The sequence below is a fragment of the Achroia grisella genome, unplaced genomic scaffold, assembly GCF_030625045.1.
Source record: "Achroia grisella isolate CSIRO2021 unplaced genomic scaffold, CSIRO_AGI_Agris_v1 utg660, whole genome shotgun sequence".
In the NCBI taxonomy this organism is placed as follows: Eukaryota; Metazoa; Arthropoda; class Insecta; order Lepidoptera; family Pyralidae; genus Achroia; species Achroia grisella.
Window position 1 is genome coordinate 7,416,789 of NW_026712984.1, and position 22,648 is coordinate 7,439,436.

Consider the following 22,648-nt stretch of genomic DNA (forward strand, 5'->3'; position numbering starts at 1 on the left):
CTTTATTTTGACACATACAGTCATTAAAAAAATTTATTATTACTAAAAAAACAAGACATTGAGTGTCCAAAATTAATGTAACAATAGTATTAACTAAAAGGTATCGTTTCGTTGACATTTACTAATAAATTAAATATGACAATTAACACAGATTTTTCTAAATTTCAAGAGTTTCATATTATTTAATGTATTTTCCATGTAGAAACCATTGTGGTAAATTCCTATTTAATTTATCAAGATGGTTTCGTGTTATTTCGAGTTATTTATTAATGTATTACAGCTCTAAGCGGGATTGAGGTGATCGTTGAACAAGGACTGTCGACTGCTGAAGGCCTGGCTGTGGATTGGATCGCCGGAAACCTCTATTGGGTTGAGAGCAGTCTACATCAAATTGAGGTACCACTCCATTCTCACTAAGAGCAATTACATTATAGTAGTGGTCCCCAGTGATTGAAATTCCACCATAATTAAAATTATAAATTTGATCATTATTTATGTTCTATTGTAAAAGACTTGCTTCACTTGTTAGTATATATTACTTTGATAATAGCGCAGGAACAAACCTCGTATCGTATGACATTATTTGACATTGACGTTGTATCAGTCGTGTAATGTAATGGGTACTGTGTATTATGTTTTATTTAGTCATTTTGTATTTACTAACTGTGCCCGCGGTTTTACTCACGTTAAATTTATATATTAGAAGGTATATATATATACCTTCCTCTTGAATCACTCTATCTATTAAAAAAACCGCTTCAAAATCTGTTGCGTAGTTTTAAAGATTTAAGCATACATAGGGACGGACAGACAGCGACAGCGACTTTGTTTATACTATGTAATGATATAAATATTTGACTTGAATTGCCGTATTTGATAAGAGTGGTGTTTACAGGTAGCGCGACTAGACGGCAAGTACCGACGGACGCTCATTGCCGGAGGAATGGAGAACCCACGCGCCATCGCCGCTGACCCACGCTTCGGTGAGTTTGACCTGCCTCATGGTTATGTTGTGAGGTAAAGAGAGTTCTATCTGTAGTGGTCAGTCTGATACATGACGTCCTTAAAAAATATTTACCATGACCGATTGTAAGAAGCACTTATTATGACGGACGACTGAGGCTTTGAAGCCGGATACCGCAAGGGAAACCCAAAGTAGCGACCGTGACTTGTGACACGGGTATAGGTTTAAAAGGCCCTTTTAGAATGCATTAATACTCTCCTTCACTACTTGCAGCTTCCCCCCAGGCCCAACTAAGACCGGGATAAACCCATTGCTAATACAATTCACTTTAATATCCAAAACACAACTGGCACGCTCTGCGCTCGTCGACTGAATGCCGCGGCTCACGCAACGAAAGAGGATTATTCAACTACCGACCTCTGTATTTATAGACCAAAGTCAGTGTAGTAGGTTGTTCTATAAATACTAGATGGCGCTATTTACAATATTCGTAGTAACCCTTACATTGGGTTCTTCATTAGTTCTAAAAACAAATTACCTTCTTTTAATATATTTTTAAAATATCGGATTTTTTCTACAATAATGATGTGAATTCTAATACTTAATCTCATGAGTGTTAAACAATGATTCAAATGCGTGTAGATATGTACAACATTTAAAAAAAAAATACGAGCTGAACTTCTTGTCAGTTCTTCTCAGCTCTAAATCATTCCGAACTGACGGCAGATTTGACATATCATAAGAGTCTGTAATAGACCTACATGAATAAAGATATTTTGAATTTTGTAGATACTATGTATTTTTTTTTTTAATAATGGGATTGCGCTTGGTCGTATCTTATCTGATGGTAAATGATGGCAAGACCTAGGATGTAGCGCGCTAACACAGAAGAAATCTATTCACCATAGAAGAATCCGGGGTTTACAAGACTGTTGTAATAATAGCTTTTCCATCATCGTTTTTTAAGTTACGATAGTGGCAAACAAACAAACGATCTATCAGCCATCTGATAGTAAACGAGTATCATAGCTTATGCCTGGACGTCTGAATCATCGGGGGTGTCACGTACGCGTTGTCGACCCTTAAGAAACCTTAATATTTTTATATTATACAATTTGTTTTACGTGGCATATATATATATATGAATGTTCCTAAGCTCAAAAGTTGACGTTTTTGTCACATCATATATATAATATGTAGATTTTATTGTATTATTATGATTGATAGCATTCGACTTTAGTTAATACTAGCTGTACACGCGACTTCGTTCGTGTGGAATTTAACTTTGTATTTCTAAAATAAAGGTAGCCTAAATTACTCCTTATTACATCAGCTACGTACGAATAAAACTTGGGTCTAGATGGCGCTGTGTGAATTGTCCTGAGATTATTATGTGGATAATGTTTAAAAATGAACGTGACCGGTGGGTGTGTGGGTGCGTGTGTGGGTGCAGGGTACCTGTTCTGGAGCGACTGGGAGCAGGCCGCGCCGCGCATCGAGCGCGCGTCGCTGTCGGGGACCTCCTCGCGCGCCCTGGCCGCCGCCGGCGAAATTTTCACTGTTATATTTTTACGCTCTTTATAAAAATATAAGTGGTGTATCTAGAATCATGGGTGTCTTTTTTAAATATAAAAGTTATAACCTATTTTAGAAAAAGTTTTTTTTTTTTTTTTGGTTAATCAGCGATATGTACAGGACAGAAGAAGGGGTCTGTAATGTGGATGGACCCCATCGTTAGCGATGTAGCGTGTCAGGTTAACTACCATGCGATTCACTTTAAAATATCTCTAAACGCTCGACCTTGTGCTCATCTTATCGTCTTCCACGCGCGCCGTTAGCTCTTCAAGTATCATTTAGTAGGGTATATTTATATATCGACGCCATGATCCCTAATCATAATAGTTGAAACGCTACCAAACTATCAGTAACTCAAAATAAACAATATAAAAAGTATATACTGTTTTAAACTTGACGCGGTCATTATTTATACGTATAATTAGTCAAAATCACGGGATCTTCTATCGGGTAAACAGTTTACCCGTGATCAGGTGGTTGAAACACTACTGAAATATCGGGAACTCAGCAAATAAATATAAAACGTTTATAAAAATATAAATTGAAAAAGAAACCAAATACCATGTCTTAATACTAATTATTAAACTACATTTCTCCACACATAAATCAAAACAATAACATTTTTATATAGCTCTATAATCATGGGTGTCTTTTTTTATATAAAAAATTATAACAATTTTTGGAAAAAAAATAGTTTTAATTTTGATTAATCAGCGATATGTACGGACACTGACAGAAGAAGGGGTCTGTAATGTGGATGGACCCCATCGTTAGCGATGTAGCATGTCAGGTTAACTACCATGCGATTCACTTGGAAAATGTCATGATAAATTTCTGCTGAATTTGTCACGATGCCCTGAACTTAAACTGATCTAACCTTGTGCTCATCTTATCGTCTTCCACTAATGCCCTACTGGCGTAAACCGTTAGCTCTTCAAGTATCATTTAGTAGGTATAAATATATTTATATATGAGGCAGTGTTTCAACCGCCTTGATGACGAATAAACCGCATGATCCCTAATCATAATGATTGAAACATTACCAAAATATCAGTAACTCAAAATAAATAATATAAAAAGTATATACTGTTTTAAACTTGACGCGGTCATTATTTATACGTATAATTAATCAAAATCACGGGATCTTCTATCGGGTAAACAGTTTACCCGTGACCATGTGGTTGAAACACTACCGAAATATCGGGAACTCAGCAAATAAATATAAAACGTGGTAAGATCCCGTGATTTTTATTAATTATACATATTAATATAAAAAGTAGTAAAATCGCCTGATTTTTCCTAGTTTTACATATTAAAAACCGACCGTTAAACTTAAACCAATGCTGCAGAATTGTCGGCCTTCCACTATATTTCCGTGGTAACTGTTGGCAGGCTGGACACGATCCACACGGCGACGTACGAGGGCTCTGACTTCCGCGAGGTGGTGCGGCGGCACGCGGCGCTGTCGCACCCGTTCGCGGTGACGGTGTTCGAGTCTCACGTGTACTGGACCGACTGGCGCACCAACAGCGTCGCGCGCGCCAACAAGTGGAACGGCAGCGACGTCACCGTCGTGCAGCGCACGCTCACACAGCCCTTCGACATCAAGGTGCGTACCACACGCGGGACACGCCACCACTCACACACCGACCTCACATGGTAGATTATAATCATAGGACCAATCACACAGCGACATCACATGGTAGATTATAATCATAGGACCAATCACACAACGATATGACATGGTAGATGATAATCACATGACCATTCACGCAACGAAATCACATGGTAGATTATAATCATAGGACCAATCACACAACGATATGACATGGTTTATGATAATCATAGGACCAATCACACAGCGACATCACATGGTAGGTTATAATCATATGACCATTCACATAGCGACATCACATGGTAGATTATAATCATAGGACCAATCACACAGCGACATCACATGGTAGATTATAATCATAGGACCAATCACACAGCGACATCGCATGGTAGATTATAATCATAGGACCAATCACACAGCGACATTGCATGGTAGATTATAATCATAGGACCAATCACACAGCGACATCACATGGTAAATAATAATCATAGGACCAATCACACAGCGATATGATATGGTTGATGATAATCATAGGACCAATCACACAGCGACATCGCATGGTAGATTATAATCATAGGACCAATCACGCAGCGACATCGCATGGTTGATGATAATCATAGGACCAATCACACAGCGATATGACATGGTTGATGATAAGCATAGGATCAATCACACAGCGACATCACATGGTAAATAATAATCATAGGACCAATCACACAGCGATATGACATGGTTGATGATAATCATAGGACCAATCACACAGCGACATCACATGGTAGATTATAATCATAGGACCAATCACACAACGATATGACATGGTGGATGATATCACAGGACCATTATCACAACGGTGGTGAATAATCTGGTCAACACACAACTAAGTAAATAATAATCTTGAATCACACAGGATATGACATGGTTACACAGGACCATTATCACAACGGTGGTCAACATCTGGTCGACAAACTAAGTTAAGCTTGAATTATAGGTACTAGACAACTGATATATAAATATATGTAACTCAAAGGTGACTGACATAGTGATCTATCAATGCACAGCCCAAACCAATGTACGGATCGGGCTGAAATTTGGCATGCAGGTAGATGTTTATGACGTAGGCATCCGCTAAGAAAGGATTCTGATTAATTCTGCCCCCAAGGGTATAAAATCGGGGATGAAAGTTTGTATAAAACTTTGTCAATTTTAAACCGATCGGGCTGAGACTTTGCATGCATAAAGTTTAGTAGCTATGACGTAGGCATCCCCTAAGAAAGGATTTTGATAAATTCCACCCCTAAGGGCATAAATTAACGCGAGCGAAGTCGCGGGCAAAAGCTAGTTAATATATTTTCTGTACATACTTACACAATATACATAGAAAAGATCCATATTAATACATGCAATCATATACATGAATACAAATGAATCAAATCTATCAAAAGTTAAGCAGTGCACTAAACCGCTTGCCACCGATGAACACCATATGTTATCCGCAAGCTATGTTGTGGGTACTAGTGATACAAGTCCTAGGTTGTTTGTTTGTCAGGTGATCCACCCGAGCCGGCAGCCGCCCAGCGAATACAACCCGTGCGGCGTCAACAACGGCAACTGCACGCACCTGTGTCTCATCGACAGCGCGGAAGAGCGCGTGTGTGCGTGTCCACACGTCATGAGACTCGCGGCGGACAACGTCACTTGTGAAGGTAAACACACATAGTTCCCTCCATTCGATATACCGTCCAATTCAAACAAGGATTTAAATCACTACGGTCTGAGCCGAGCTTCGAAGTCCTACCAGTGCTCTCAGACTAATATCTTAACAGCCAGTCAAGGGCAGTACGGACGAGCGTGTGTCCACACGTCATGCGATTCGCGGCGGATAACGTCTCCTGTGAAGTTAAACACACATATAGTTCCCTCCGATCGATCTCTAGACCAATTCAAAAGAGGATCGAAATTACAACGGCCTGAAATGAGGTTTGAAGCCTTACCGGTGCCCTCAGGTTAAAATCGTAATCATCAGTCATCGACAGCACGGATAGTGCGTATCAGCACGTTATGAGACTCGCGGCGGATAATGTTATCTGTGAAGGTAAACACACATTAGTTCCGGGCCATCCTCCGTCCAATTCAAACAGGGATCTAAATTACAACAAGCTGAAATGAGGTTTGAAGCCCTACCGGTGCCCTCAGTAATAATACCTCAATAGAGCCATAAGGTTGTGTGTACGTCTGTAGCGCACGAGAAGGTGCTACTAGTGGGTCGTCGCGGCAAAGTGTTTTCTTTCTTTGTCTTTTTTCTTTATTTAATCAAAGTCACATTCCACGTGTGGTATTATATATATTTAGAAAGCTAATAAAGTTGGTGTATGTCTGTAGCGCACGAGAAGGTGCTTCTGGTGGGTCGTCGCGGCGAAGTGCGCGGTCTGGACGTGCAGCAACCTCTGGAGCACACGATCCCGACGGTGTCGAGCCCGCACCTCACCGCGCCCTCGCAGCTGCACTTCCTCGCCGCGGACCGCGCCATCTACTGGGCAGACGCGGAGGTCAGTACGCGGATCCACTCCTTGTGTACACAAATTAACAAATTTTAACTATCTGTATACATGTAATTAGTAAAAATCACAAGATCTTATTACCTTTTTGTTTAATTGAGTTCCCGATATTTCGGCAGTGTTTCGACCGCCAAGATCACGGTTAAACTGACAGTACGCGGCTTGTTGTTATTTGTGCAAATAAATAAAATTTATCTGTCTGTGTATATACGTATAATTAGTAAAAATCACAGGACCTTACCACGTTTTATTTTGATTATATCCTCGATATTTCGACAGTGTTTCAACTGCTATGATCACGGGTAAACTTACTGTAGCTGAGTTTCAGGCTTTCATGACATGGACACGGGAATACGCGTGCTGACGGCGCGCACGGTCCGTCTTGGTCTCTTTGTCTACATTTATTAAAGAAAAAAGAGATCTATGTATTTGTATCAATTATCTAGTACCCATAATTAAACTAACATAAGTTTTAACTAGCTGGGGTCTAGATAGCGCTGTGTGATTTTTCTTGAGATTATTATTATTTACGTGCACACTCTTTATTGTGCGAGAGCGTATATATAAGCTCTACGTTCTTTCGCGCCCTTTTATGACACGAACATAGGAATGCGCGAGCTAGCGGCGCGCACGTACCGTCTCGTTCTCTTTGTCTACATTTATTACATGTATAATATATATAACCTTGGTAAAGTATTAGGCGCCCCAGAAAAATGCACTATTCATGTTTACCAATTGAACAATGAATAAATGCTTATCTTAGATGGCATACCGGGGTCACAAATATAATATATATGGTCATATTTATGAACAAAAATTCGATTTTTTGCATTATTATTATCAATCAGTATTCAAGACTCTAACTAGTAAACAAGTTTTTATATCTGATTCAGTGATTAAATTGACGCCTAATTTGTAAAAATCGAAAATAAGTGAAATTAGTTTGGAAAATCGGTTCGAATTGTTCTGAGATGATTATTATTATTATTTACGTATACGTTCTTTCACGCCCTTTTATGACACGAATACGCGTGCTGGCGGCGCGCACGGTCCGTCTTTGTTCTGTTTGTCCACATTTCATATTTTCGTTCTCTCTATTTACGTGTACACACTTTGCTGCGTGACAGAGCGTACATATAAGAAAGTGGGGATACTGATGCAGGCGAACGAGATAAAGCGCACGGGCCTGACGGGCGGCGGCGTGCGCGTGGTGGCCGACAGCGGCGTGGAGTCTCCGCGGGGGTTCGCGCTGGACTGGGCGGCGCGCCTGCTCTACTTCACCACGGGCGCCGCGCTGGCCGTGGTCGGCGTCGAGGGCCACCACTACACGCTCGTCTACGAGGACAGCTTCGACAACGTCTCCACGCTCGCCGTCGACCCGATCAGGTATCGCCGTCTCTTTCTCTCGACTATTTATATTTCACGCAGTTATTGCGTCGGTTAGTTATTTGTTTATTGGGAAAGCCAACAGCTACCATGCAATCATTTATTATGTATGTAACTGTTTATTCAGTTAACCAGTAACTCAATGGTGACTGGCATAGTGATCTATGAACGCACAGCCAAACCACTGGACGGATCGGGCGACGGCGACGAAATTTAGCATGCATGTAAATGTTATGACGTAGGCATCCGCTAAGAAAAAATCGTGATTAATTCTACTCCCAAGGAGATAAAATAGGGTATAAAAGTTTGTATGAAACATTGTCAATTTTAAACCGATCGGGCTGAGACCTTGCATGCATAAAGCTACTATGACGTAGGCATCCCCTAAGAAAGGATTTTGATTAATTCCACCCCTAAGGGGATAAATTAATGCGAACGAAGCCGCGGGCAAAAGCTAGTTATACATAAAAAAGAGGTAGGTTTGTATATATAATATATGTACACTCGTGCGAAGCCGGGGCGAATAGCTAGTAAATAAATATACAGAGAACTTCTTGGTAAAGTGCTAAATTACCGAGGTTCTCAATGAGAGTGATATGGGCGTAAAGTTTGTTGTGTGTGTGTGCAGGGGCTCGTTGTACTGGGCGCGGCAGACTGCCGCCGGGTGGCAGGTGGAGACGGCGCAGTGCGACGGCAGCCGCCGCCGAGTACTGCTGGACCGCCGCGCCGACCCAGACCTCGCCCACGTGCACAGTACGCACACACTACTACGGACACGCACGCACCTACACTACGCAATATTTTTTATTATAAAACTTCTATATAGACAGAGTGTATTAGGATTTTTCGGTCAGGATACCACTATAATAATAATAATAATCTCAGGACAATTCACACAGTGTCATCTAGACCCAAGTTAAGCTAGCTAAAGCTTGTGTTGTGGGTACTAGATAACTGTATATGTATATACAATATACATAGATATTTTTTTTTGTAAATACATACATATTATACCGATATATAGATATATTAGACCGATACAAACAATCATAGTCATGAATACAAATGTTTGTGCCGTGCGAGGAATCGAACCCGCGACCATCGGTCGTCGCGGTGTGCTTGACCGCTAGACCACCGAGGTCGTCAAGTAATAAGTACTATAATAATAATAAATACATTAAATCAATAAAAACAATATTTCACACAATACCATGTATTTGACACACACACTCATAAAAATAAGTCTTTGACAATAGAACGTAAATAATGTTCATACTTAAAACGAGGTGTATTAGGGGGGAAGGGAATTGTTAGTAACTAGTGGATGATGGGATCACCATTACTAGCTAAATACCGTATCAAGTTGACCCCCACCTCCACACGGTTTTTTAATGGAATGGTGCTCCCGCCTGCGCTAACGGTTTACGCTGGGGGAACCGCGTGGAGGTCGACCTGACATGGTACATTGCTAGTCCTGAGTCCGCATCAGTAACAATCACCTCACCCCCCCCCCCCCCCTCTCCATTGTATTATCAGCAGAGATACATATGTATAACGTTGTCGGTACTGCGCAGGCATGGTGGTGGATCACAAGCTGAACCGCATTTACTGGGTGAACACCGCGTCGGCAACCATACAGTACATCGATAGATCTGTAGACAAACATAGCACGGTAAGTACACCACTGAAATCGTAAAAAAAAAATTATACACTGGTTGGGAAACTACTCTGCTACCAAAATGTTAGGGAATTTACTCTCTGTATATATATATTGAAAATGAGTGGAAGCGTCAGTCACATACCTGTATGGTTCTGCGGATTTCTTGGGCTTCAGGGTCTCGAACATATCTTCGCTAGCTTTCCAGTTTCACAGTAGGTTTCACAGTTCTAATTTATTTTAATTCACAACACAATGTTAAGTCGGTTCAGTACAACCAAAGGCGCGGGAACAGAAAACTAACGGACTCTAATATAATAATCTGTGCTTACGATGTTACAGGGTAGATTTTGAACATACACTACTATGTACTTTTTTTGTATGTGATAATGAAATGGGGCACCCGCCTACGCTGGCGGGGCACGAGTGGAGTGATAATATGAGCATGAGGTCAGGTCAGTTAGCCCATCGTGACAAATTCACCTGTAATTTATCACGATGGTTTCCAGGGAGAACTGCGTGGAGGTCAACCTGACATAGTACCTCTACCTCTACTCTTGACCCCATTGATAGCAATGGGGTCATCCTCACGGGTAGGTAACGAACTTTGAAAAAGGCGAGCACAATAGATCGTTTGAGCCCAAACTTCCCAATAAAAAAAACAAACATTAGATTATGATAGGATGAGTTATTTTTAAACATACATGTTTAATTTATTACATAGTATAAAACAACGTCGCTGTCGCTGTCTGTCCGTCCCTATATACGCTTAAATCTTTAAAACTACGCAACGGATTTTGAAGCGGTTTTTTTAAATCGATGGAGTAATTCAAGAGGAAGGTTTATGTGTATACATGTACACCCGTGCGAAGCCGGGATGAGTAGCTAGTTGTTTATATTATTATGAATGACTACAATGCGTGGACTTAATTACAATTTTAACTTTTGTTGTGAGATATATAATTTTTCTATTGCATAGTTATCAATGTTTAATATTAGAGTTACTTATTATAAATTTATTAATGAAATATTGTAATTTAAATATTGTAATGTGTGAAAACTGTGATTGTTTGTGGGACAGCCTATGCTGTAAATACTATAAATGACTTAGTGGAGTAACTTGAAACAGTCAAAGTTCAAACTTGTAGCGGCGTGGTGGACCGAATCAGTGTGCTTCCTCTAATATAGTTGAGTGCAATGATGGCTGGCTCATCGGTCATACTCGTGAACGGGTGCTGTGTGGAGCTGCTCTGTTCGAGTTGCGAACACTGAAATTACAATAGCATATGGTGGCAGTCACTCTATTCGCCCAAATTTGAATTTTAAAATGATTCTGGATTATTTTAAACAATATTTGAAAAGGATAAGATCCGAGTTTCTTGTTAGTTCTTCTAATTTCGTATAAAAACATCTCTCAACTACCCAATCGCACGATTGTTTTTGGGGGAAATGGTGTTTATTGATTTATCGCTGAGTGTCCCCGGTGACCGCCAGTGGCCCCTATGGCCCTCGGCGACCCCCGGCGACCCCCGGCGACCCCCCCGCGACCCCCCGCGACCCCCTGTGACGTGTGCGGTGTCGACAGCTGCCGCTGCCGGGCGGGTCGTGGCCGGCCGCGCTGGAGGTGTACGGCGAGGAGATCATCTGGGCCAACGGACGGGACGACTCGCTGTACGCCTGCCGACACGACGGAAAGGGGCTGCGGCTGCTCAGGAACAACACGCGTAATCATCTCTTTCATCTTACTATTATACTACCCACTAAAAACTAAAATACCATCCTGATCCATCTAGATTATTCTAGTTGAATGACGGTTTACCACTGTGCTTTATTCAGAAACTTTTTGCCACCTACAACCACATTGAAGAGTATAGTATATCCCGATGCGAATAATTAACGCTGGACAATTAACACAGCGCTATTTAGTCCCACAGTAAGCAGAGTTTGGGTTATGAGTACTAGACAACTGATATAAATACATTTTTTTGTAAACACATACCCAATATACATAGAAAACATCCAGACTGATACAAATAATCATACTCATAAATACAAATGTTTGCACCGTGCGAGGAATCGAACCCGCGACCATTAACAGTAAAGCGGTGTGCTAAATCGTTAGGCCACCGAGTCCATCCGTCATTATCCAATCCAGACTCCTGAAGTACAGTATAATTGTCCATGCATTATTTAAAACGTACTCTGGAAGTACAGTATAATTCACCATACATTATTTAAAATGTACTCTGGAAGTACAGTATAATTGTCCATGCATTATTTAAAACGTACTCTGGAAGTACAGTATAATTCACCATACATTATTTAAAATGTACTCTGGAAGTACAGTATAATTCTCCATGCATTATTTAAAACGTACTCTGGAAGTACAGTATAATTCTCCATGCATTATTTAAAACGTACTCTGGAAGTACAGTATAATTCTCCATGCATTATTTGAAACGTACTCTGGAAGTACAGTATAATTGTCCATGCATTATTTAAAACGTACTCTGGAAGTACAGTATAATTGTCCATGCATTATTTAAAACGTACTCTGGAAGTACAGTATAATTGTCCATGCATTATTTAAAACGTACTCTGGAAGTACAGTATAATTGTCCATGCATTATTTAAAACGTACTCTGGAAGTACAGTATAGTTCTCCGTGCATTACTCAATGCATACTAGGGAAGTACAGCAGGTTGTTGTCCGCAGCGGGCGTGATGTCGCTGCGCGTGTACGACGCGGCGGTGCAGCGCGGCGGCGGCGGCGCGTGCTCGCTGCGGACGAGGTCGTGTGCGCAGCTGTGCGTGCCCGTGTCGCGCACCGACTCCGTCTGCCTCTGCGCAGTCGGGTACCGCCGCAACGGGGACGCCTGCGAAGGTACCACAGATTCTATTACCGCACGGTTTTTGTACGCGACGGAATCAATTAGGAAATAAGTTTTAGCCGTAATTACTATAATAAGTCATCCCCAATAAAATATATAACCTAGTGTTTTTTATTGCCCTAAATATAAGTAAAGTGAATAAGATCAATTTTGTTAATAATAATATGTAAAACTGGTAGAAAATAAAGACACGCAACGTACAGTTTCAGTAGGGAAGGCCACCCGTCGGGCGTCTATATAAAGAGCGCGGTCCGCATTGACTGGCGAGACCCGATAGGTGCCGCCTTCCTACTAAGTGCAAACAACCGAGCATTTTTACTTCGTCGTCCAACCGTACGACCGTATGACCAGGGATCCTATAGTATATAGTCCTGTCACCAACAGTTTTATTACATTGCACATTTAATTTAATCTTAGGATCGAAGTTAAGACAGGTTCGAAGACCTAGTGGTACCCTCAGAATAAAGTCGTACTTGTCAAGTAAGAGTTGGCCTTCATGCGCATCGCCTTCATCGTCCGATGAAGTTGTAGAGGCCAGCTACGGCCAACAGTATCTAATACTTCGAAAAATATATATGACAGATTATTAGTTGATAAGTAAACAGTAATAAACACAGTATATCCAGGTATTTATTTAGTGGCATTATTATTACATTTTGATCAATAAAAGTGAAAAAAAATTGAATTGTGAGATTGTACTGTGCGATGAATCGAATCTGCGGCCATCGGAAGTAAGGGGGTGTGCTAAATCGATAGACCAAGGGTAGTCATCGAGGTAACTGACCTTACGTCACGTTGTCGTGTGTGCAGCGCTGGACGAGGTGGCGGTGGTGTCTCTGAGCTGGGAGGTGGTGGGCGTGGCGCTGAACGCCAGCGCTGACAGCGCCGCGCACTCGCTGCTGCCGCCCGTGCCGCAGCTCTCCGTCGCAGCCGCCATCGACTACCACGCAGGTCTGAGTACTTATATTTGTATCTATATCTATATGAATATCTATATCTGTATTAAAACAATAAATATACAGGGTGTCCCGTAAGTAGTGGTCAACGGGTTATGGGGGGTAGTAACCTAACAAGAATACTAAAATTTACAGCCCTAGGTCTTGTAGTTATTAAGTTATGTTTTGTTTTCAAAATGTTGTGAAAATATCATCCATATAAGCTAAATTAAATAATGTAGCTGAAATAGTAAAAAAAATGAGCAGGCTTGTAGAAATTTACGCAGGAAATTTAAAATTGGTCCACTACTTGTCCACTATGGGACACCCTGTATTTTTTTTAACAGATGGTAACGGAATTGTGTACTCGCCTACGCTAACGGTTTATGCTGGCGGGGCCAGTGGAGAATGATAAGATGACCCTAAAGTCCGGTCAATTAGCCCATCGTGATCAATTCATCTGGAATCCACGTCGGTTTCCAGGAGGGACTCCATCGAGGTCAACCTGACATGGTCTATCACTGGCAATGAGACCGATCCCTATAACTAGTAACCCCCTTTCCGACCAATTGGAAAAAAATTGTAATATAAAAACTTTTACGTTCATAAGCGTTAAAGTTATTGCACATATAATACAAAGCTATTATAATTTAGAGATAATGTGAGCAAAGGTGGACTTATCCCTAGAAGATCTCTTCCAGTCAACCTAAAACAGTGGGATATGTGGTACTGAGTGGGTAATAACTGGTGCAAACAAAAATCTCAAACTACTAAAACGTACTACATGAATAAATTATTTTTGAAGTTGAATCGCTCGTACTATACTGATTGTAATGGTCCATCCGCTACGCAGAGGGCGAGTGGCTGTACTGGGCGGATTCGGAAGCTGGGCGAGTGTGGCGCGTGCGGCGGGACGGCACGCAGCGCCAGCTCGTGGTGCAGCAGCCCGACGCCCCCGACGCCGCCACCGACGACTGGCGAGCCGGTATCTCCTCTCTTTCTCTAAGACAACTGGCGTGCGCCGACTCTCTTACGATCACGATTACGACTGTAGTTTTATGCTTCATCCCTAGCATATATAGAACATAATTGGATGAGAATTTTTATTGACATCTTTTCTACAGTTTTTCTCATTATATTATAGCACATTCACTTGTGAGCAAGCCTGCTTGTAGATACTGATTTATTCAGGTTATTGCCACTGATTATACTTTACTTTTGACAATATTGCAAATGCATATGCTGGTGGTCACTCTATTCTCCCAAATTCGAATTTAAAAATGAATCTGTATTTTTGTTAATCATGTACACGCTCATTTAAAAAGATTAACAGCTGAGTTTCTTGTCAATTCTTCTCAGTTCGAAAGCACTTCGAACTGACTGTAGATTTGACATATGTTAAGAGTCAGTAATAGACCTACATGTATAAAGATGTTTTGATTCAGTGATCGGTAACGGTGGTCTGTGGTGGTCAGGTCTGGCGGTGGACTGGGCGGGCGGCGCGGTGTACTGGTCGGACCCTCGCCGCTCGCTGGTGCTGGTGGCGCGGCTGGACGGCTCGCACGCGTACGTGCTGCTCGACACGGACCCCCTCGCCGTCACCGGTACGTACCCAACCGCAACTCATCTCTTATTTAAATGCATTTGATTTTTTTAACATTTAATATTCTAATAGAAGAATGTAGAATTATCTAAGAGAAGTGATAAGAGTTTTTTTATTGTATGATAATGAAATGATGTACACCCCCCTGCGCTAATAGATTACGCTTGGGGCGCCGGAGGTAGATGAGATCAGGTCAATTATTTTATAGTGAGAAATTTATCAAGAATTAATCCAGATGATTTCTAAGGGGACTACGTAGAGGTCAACCTGACTTGGTACATTCTTAGCAATGGGATCATCAGTTCACATTACTATCAATCCCCTTTCTCCACACTCATGAGTAATATTACAAAATTGTGACCTTATGACGGTATGACCGTGTACACGTGTCATAGTGTGCCCGTGTGAGGATATGAGCGTGTAGTTGTGTGCCCGTGAGACTATATGACCGTGTGCCCGTGAGACTATATGACCGTGTGTCCGTGATACTATATGACCGTGTGCCCGTGGGACTATGTCCCCGTGTGGGCGTGTGATGGTGCGTGCATGTAAGTGTGAGGTGGGTGGTGCCGGCAGCGCTGGCGGTGGACGCGGGCCGCGGCTGGCTGTTCCTGGCGGGCGGCGGGTGGGTGCAGCGCGCGCGGCCCGACGGCTCGCACCGCGACCTGCTCTACAACGGCACCGCCGTCGCGGACATCGCGCTCGACACGCAGGTGTCCACACTCATACCTACTAACGCCCTACGCAACTTTTTTATCACAACTATTCTAAAAGCTACCTTTACACGTACGATCTTTCACGCGGGAATCGGATTTGACCCAGAATATAATGTAGACAAAGAAAAATAAAAACCGCGTGCGCTTTACCGCATTTTTTAAGTAACACAAAGGACATCTGACTGTAAAATGTAGACAAAACTATAGCGTTATTGGTAATTGCCAGCGTAGGCAATTGTGAGTACGTGTAAAGGCAGTTAATGGAATGTGAATGCTAATGAAATACGTAGCTCCTTTTTTTTCGAAGTATTCTAATTCTGTTGGCCTCAGCTAGCGTTTACAATTTTACCGGTTTATAATAGGGCAGGAGTGCAGATGGCACTCCAAACCCGCATAAGGACTGATGGAACGGCTGACTGTCAACTCCTGCCTGACGAATATGACTTTAATCTGAGGGACCGCTAGGGGCTCGAACCTCAACTCAGGCCTTCGAAAGTCCTAATGATGGTGCTACTAATTACAAGACCACTTACTCTCCCACTTCAAAAAATCAACTGTTACAACATCCCCACACCTATACTCAACCACGCCACACAAGAGTTTAACTTATCAGGTTGAGCAATCCACTTTACTTATGTTCATGCAGACGCATTATATATTCTATGTATACGATATTCCTTTCTAAATCCTTCGTGGGATACACAGAACGAGATGGTGTACTGGGCGGACACGTGGGAAGCGTCTGTATGGCGCATGCGGTACGACGGCTCGCAGCGCACCCGCCTCCCGCGCCCCGCGCCCCCCCGTCGACTGGCCGTCGCCGCGCTCGCCGTGCACCGCGGCACGCTCTACTGGCTCGACACGTAACTATCGCAGTGTAGTACACCGCGCTCGCCGTGCACCGCGGCACGCTCTACTGGCTCGACACATAACTATCGCAGTGTAGTACACCGCGCTCGCCGTGCACGGCGGCACGCTCTACTGGCTCGACACGTAACTATCGCAGTGTAGTACACCGCGCTCGCCGTGCACCGCGGCACGCTCTACTGGCTCGACACGTAACTATCGCAGTGTAGTACACCGCGCTCGCCGTGCACGGCGGCACGCTCTACTGGCTCGACACGTAACTATCGCAGTGTAGTACACCGCGCTCGCCGTGCACCGCGGCACGCTCTACTGGCTCGACACGTAACTATCGCAGTGTAGTACACCGCGCTCGCCGTGCACCGCGGCACGCTCTACTGGCTCGACACGTAACTATCGCAGTGTAGTACACCGCGCTCGCCGTGCACCGCGGCACGCTCTACTGGCTCGACACGTAACTATCGCAGTGTAGTACACCGCGCTCGCCGTGCACGGCGGCACGCTCTACTGGCTCGACACGTAACTATCGCAGTGTAGTACACCGCGCTCGCCGTGCACGGCGGCACGCTCTACTGGCTCGACACGTAACTATCGCAGTGTAGTACACCGCGCTCGCCGTCACGGCGGCACGCCTGGCTCGACACGTAACTATCGCAGTGTAGTACACCGCGCTCGCCGTGCACCGCGGCACGCTCTACTGGCTCGACACGTAACTATCGCAGTGTAGTACACCGCGCTCGCCGTGCACAGTACAATGTGGAATCTCTTACCAGCAATGCTATTTCCGAACCAATACGATAGTAAAACTTCAATTTCTTTTTAAATGACCAAGCGCACTTGAAATTCCCCTGGTGCTACGGATACTCATGAGCGAAGTTAATCACTTACCTTAAGCTGGTTTGTGCTATAAAAAAAATGTAATCTCACCGTACTACCAAAACACAGCTTACAAACGACTTCTTATCATTATATCTGTTTGTAACATGGTGTTTCTCCTGCGCTAGGATGGTGGAACACGGCAGCCTGCTGGCGGCGCCGGTGAACAATATGAGCGACTACCGCGTGCTGCGCGACAAACTCGGTGACACACTCAAGGATATATTTGTAAGTGAACAAATGTTTCACTTCGCGCAATTCGAAACGTGTCGGTCGGTGCGAGAGTACACAACGGAGAGGGCTGTGTCCGCAGATATGGTCCCGCGCGGCGCAGTCGGCCCCGGGCGGCGCCGCCGGGTCGCCGTGCGCGGGCGGCGGCGGGTGCGCCGCGCTGTGTCTGTGGGACGGCGCGCGGCCGCGCTGCGTGTGTCCGCACGGGGACCTCGCGCCCGACGGCCACAACTGCACCCGTGAGTACACGCCCCGCACGTGGGCCTGCACGTGCAAGTGTTTTGTTTTATACTTCGATAGTGGTACTGCACCCGTGAGTACACGCCCCGCACGTGGGCCTGCACGTGCACGTGTTTTGTTTTACACTTCGATAGTGGTACTGCACCCGTGAGTACACGCCCCGCACGTGTGCCTGCACGTGCACGTGTTTTGTTTTACACTTCGATGGTGGTACTGTACCCGTGAGTACACGTCCCGCACGTGTGCCTGCACGTGATTTATTTAACACTTTGACGGTGGTACTACACCCGTGAGGACACGCCCCGAACTTTTTTCTCCCTACTCTAATGCTGTTACCCTCAGCTGCCTTTACACCTTCACCGGATGATAGGGGGCGAGTGCACTACAAACCAAAGAAGGACTTATGAGCGGCTGAAGACTGACTTCCGCCTCAAACGCCGCGCACGTGTTCCTGCACGTGCACGTGTTTCTTTTTACACTTCAATGGTGTCAAACAAGCCTACAGCTTATCTGATGGTAAACGGTTACTGTAGCCAGTTTGAAACACTATTCTTTATTTGAATAAACTTTATTTTGTACATATTTGTGTTAAGTATATACACTGTCGAAAAGCTTTGAATGTATGTAATTTTTTTAATAAGTCACCTTTGAAGTAATTGGACTGGAGCAATCATAGAAGATATTAACGTTTATTTATTTATTTCATTTATTCCTAAGTATTAGAAATGTCAATAAATATAGAAGTAATTTAATAATAATTTACAAATTGTTCAATCTGTTCACATTAACATTGATTCCTATACTAGGCTAGGCTTATACAGCAGAAACCAAAGGCTTTAAACTCGCACTCTGACTTTGATACGCGCATCGTATTCCGAGATTTTTTTTGTGGATGATAATGAAGTGGTGCACCCGCCTGCGCTAACAGTTTACGCTGGCGGGGCACCAGTGGAGGATGATAAGATGAATATGAGGTCAGGTCAGTTAGCCCATCGTGACAAATTCACTAGGAATTTATCACGATGGTCTCCAGGAGGAACCGCGTGGAGGTCGACCTAACATGGTATATTGCTAGCAATGGGAATTACTAGTTCCCATTACTAACAACCCCCTTCCCCCTATTTCGAGTTTTTTTTTATGATAATGGAATGGTGCACCCGCCTGCGCTAACGGTTTACGCTGGCAGGGCTCCAGTGGAGGATGATAAGATGAGCATGAGGTTAGGTCAGTTAGCCCATCGTGACAAGCTCACCAGGAATTTGTCACGATGGTTTCCAGGGGGAACCGCGTGGAGGTCAACCTGACATGGTACATTGTTAGCAATGGGGTTATCAATCCACATTACTAACAATCCCCTTTCTTTCCCCCCTATTTCGAGATATTAGATAGTACGTATATAAATTGATAATGGTCTCAGGATATTTACTATTTTAACAGAGTAGGTTTACTTCTTTGGACGGTAGGGAAAAAAAACTAAATTATAATATAAAAAAATTGACCTTCCTAAGCGGCTAAAATATCCTACATGAATAAATGATTTTTGAATTTGAACTGAATAATAAATAATAATAGTAAGTCCATTTATTGCCAATATCAGTATAGTAATATAGTTACACATTTATACATGTTCAATATGATTGGCAATAGGTACAAACTCAGCTATTGCTGGACTGATGGGCGTCCAGCGCTGGTTTTCAGTTGTATCTACGCAGCCGTACCTAATCACACGTGCTAGATAACCATACCGAAACATAATGAAATAAAAATTTAACAAATTAATACATAAATAATAATATCCATACGGATTACCGATACACACGTGACATGCATGCAACGCTTGTGTGCCTACACAAAAATTCACATTTTATGTCGAGATTTCTTGCCGCTATCCAAGGACTGTCTCTGTCTAACTAATATAATATTCCTTAAAGAATTTTTCAATTTTAGCGGTATTATCATTTGGCGTAATGACGTAATTCGTAAATTTAAAAGTAAGTAGTTCATTTTATGATGAGTTTTATATATTAACCATTTTGCAACATGTTTATTTCTACATATCTTATTGAGAAAATATATTTCTAATAATTAGGCCTATATCCAGCAGTGGACTGAAGTGATGATGATGATGGAGTAATGTATAATATAATTTTGTTATATACAGCATACAAATCGTTCCTGATGTACTCTCGCGTCACCAGTATCGAGAGCATACACCTGACTGACGAGAAGGACCTCAACTCGCCCTACCCGTCCATACAGAACAAGTAAGTTATTGCCTATTCACTCGCACATACTTTTAATCTGATGTTGTAATATAGTACTAGTTGTACTAAATTACACAAAAACGTTTTATTGTTAGGTGTAAACTCTAGAGTTTATAACCTACTAATATTACTAAGTTAATAAAGATCCGGCTCGAAGGATCAGAACATGTTTGTGGTATTAAATGAAGATCATCGCTCTGATAAAGATCTCTTCTAATACAAAATTTATGTCTTACTATTTCGTATATCACAAACTTTGCTTTACGAAAACAAGAAATAAAAAAAAAATTGATGATTTTAAAAATTGAAATGTATGTTGAAAGTAGTTAAGTATAATTTTATTTCTGGCTAACTAAACGAATTCATTATATACATAGAACACTCTTTGAAACGCCGTATTAATATTTATTCTTTGTTTAATAAAGACTAAGAACTAGTCAAGTGTAAACTTAATCTGACGTACTATAGGTATTCTACTATTCATACTATAGGTATCCACTCATTCATTTGTTATTCTTGTCTGAAATCTAAATTATAAACTCAAAGGTGACCGACATAGTGATCTATCAACGCACAGCCCAAACCACTGGACGGATCGGACTGAAATTTGGCATTCAGGTGGATGTTATGACGTAGGCATCCGCTAAGAAAGGTTTTTGGTTAATTCTACCCCCAAGGAGATAAAATAGGGGATGAAAGTTTGTATGAAACTTTGTCAATTTTATACTGATCGGGCTAAAACTTTGTAGGCATAAAGGTACTATGACGTAGGCATCTCTTAAGAAAGGATTTTGATAAATTCCACCTCTAAGGGGATAAATTAACGCGATCGAAGCCGCGGGCAAAAGCTAGTTAAATAATAATTGACTAATGGACCTATTTGCATGAGGATGTTTTTATTTGTTTAATAAAAATTGTAATACGTCAACGTATAAACTTAATCAGAATCAATCAAGCCAAATATACCGTTATTTGCCTTGCTATTTGACATAACATATATATCCATTTATTCATTCATTTGTCATTATTATGTCAAATTGAACAATAATTGATTAATAGATCTACTTGACTATAAATATTTTTAGTTATTTAATAAAAATGTGTGTATATATTATTTTGTGCGCACGCGCAGGGAGCTGATGCGCAACGCGATCAGCCTGGCGTACTCGTACAACGAGTCGCGGCTGTTCTACTCGGACATCCAGCGCGGCTCCATCAACACCGTGCTGTTCAACGGCACGCAGCATGAGCTGCTCATAGACCGTGAGTCGCTTTTTATCACTACTATAAAATACGTATATTTACATAAGTTAATTTATTAGAATAGAAAATTATGCACATATGTCAAATAGATATATTTCATATTATAAATATTCGAACTAGCGACTGGTATAAGTTTGTTAATGACAACTACGATGGTGGCAAAAAATACGGCCCATCTGAAAAATGGTTATCATAAGCGGCTAACAATGTCACGTGCGCATGAATAAATGATTTTTGAATTTGAATTTGAATTTAGAACTTTTAGTACACAAACTACATACTAGATGGCGCTGTGTTAAAAGTATACTGCAATATTGTTTCGTTCTAGTAGTGTGTATATATGTACGCCATTTTGTCCATATAAACCCTTTTTAGTTCAACAATCGTTGGTTGTTTTGTTTATTTATTATCACCAGAGGACGCTGTAGTAGTCCAGAGTTTAGTGTTGGGTTGTACAATATCCTTCTTGAAAAACTCCATGCTGTAGTCTCGTGGGAAAACCTCGGCAGGTAGTTCATTCCACAATGTAATAGTATGCGGGAGGAAGCTCCTCTAAAACCGCACTATCTGAGACTTAGATTGTAGCATGTAGGAATGAATTCCTTGTCGATGATCGCTACATTGTATCTCAACTCATCTCACAGGCATCTGTCTATTGATGATAATGATAGTGGAGTTTTACACAGCGCTACGGACATCACGTTATGATGTACCTTCTGCAATATGCATGAGTCCCTTATCATGTTATTTCACTATTTTTATCTTACCTCTCAACGCATACACTGCTTAGAAAGCAAGGTACTTGGTCGATACAGGCGAGACTGAGGTACTCGCGCAGACGTAGATTTCTATATAAAGTCAATCTCGGTAAAAATAAAGGAATTAACCGAAGTTTTATGTGCAATGTCGTATAAGTTACTTCCCGGTGTCCTAGTGAGATAATGTCGTAATGTGGGTGTGGTGTAGAGGTGGGCGCGGTGGAGGGGATGGTGTACTGCGCGGAGACTGGCTGGC

General features: G+C 42.2%; 1 protein-coding gene across 1 annotated transcript in view; it reads left to right on the forward strand.

The window, feature by feature from the left end:
- LOC131849713 (prolow-density lipoprotein receptor-related protein 1-like) overlaps positions 1 to 22,648 on the forward strand; it is a 29,777-nt gene that overhangs the window by 2,696 nt on the left and 4,433 nt on the right. The window contains exons 4-22 of the mRNA XM_059199827.1: positions 281 to 396; positions 896 to 983; positions 2,418 to 2,510; positions 3,889 to 4,148; positions 5,701 to 5,857; positions 6,534 to 6,700; positions 7,872 to 8,095; positions 8,724 to 8,848; positions 9,670 to 9,767; positions 11,338 to 11,476; positions 12,468 to 12,635; positions 13,453 to 13,593; positions 14,431 to 14,562; positions 15,053 to 15,181; positions 15,757 to 15,893; positions 16,602 to 16,759; positions 17,765 to 17,864; positions 17,950 to 18,106; positions 20,269 to 20,371. Coding sequence (XP_059055810.1) covers positions 281 to 396; positions 896 to 983; positions 2,418 to 2,510; positions 3,889 to 4,148; positions 5,701 to 5,857; positions 6,534 to 6,700; positions 7,872 to 8,095; positions 8,724 to 8,848; positions 9,670 to 9,767; positions 11,338 to 11,476; positions 12,468 to 12,635; positions 13,453 to 13,593; positions 14,431 to 14,562; positions 15,053 to 15,181; positions 15,757 to 15,893; positions 16,602 to 16,759; positions 17,765 to 17,864; positions 17,950 to 18,106; positions 20,269 to 20,371 — 2,692 coding nt within the window. The remainder of the gene's footprint in view (positions 1 to 280; positions 397 to 895; positions 984 to 2,417; positions 2,511 to 3,888; positions 4,149 to 5,700; positions 5,858 to 6,533; positions 6,701 to 7,871; positions 8,096 to 8,723; positions 8,849 to 9,669; positions 9,768 to 11,337; positions 11,477 to 12,467; positions 12,636 to 13,452; positions 13,594 to 14,430; positions 14,563 to 15,052; positions 15,182 to 15,756; positions 15,894 to 16,601; positions 16,760 to 17,764; positions 17,865 to 17,949; positions 18,107 to 20,268; positions 20,372 to 22,648) is intronic.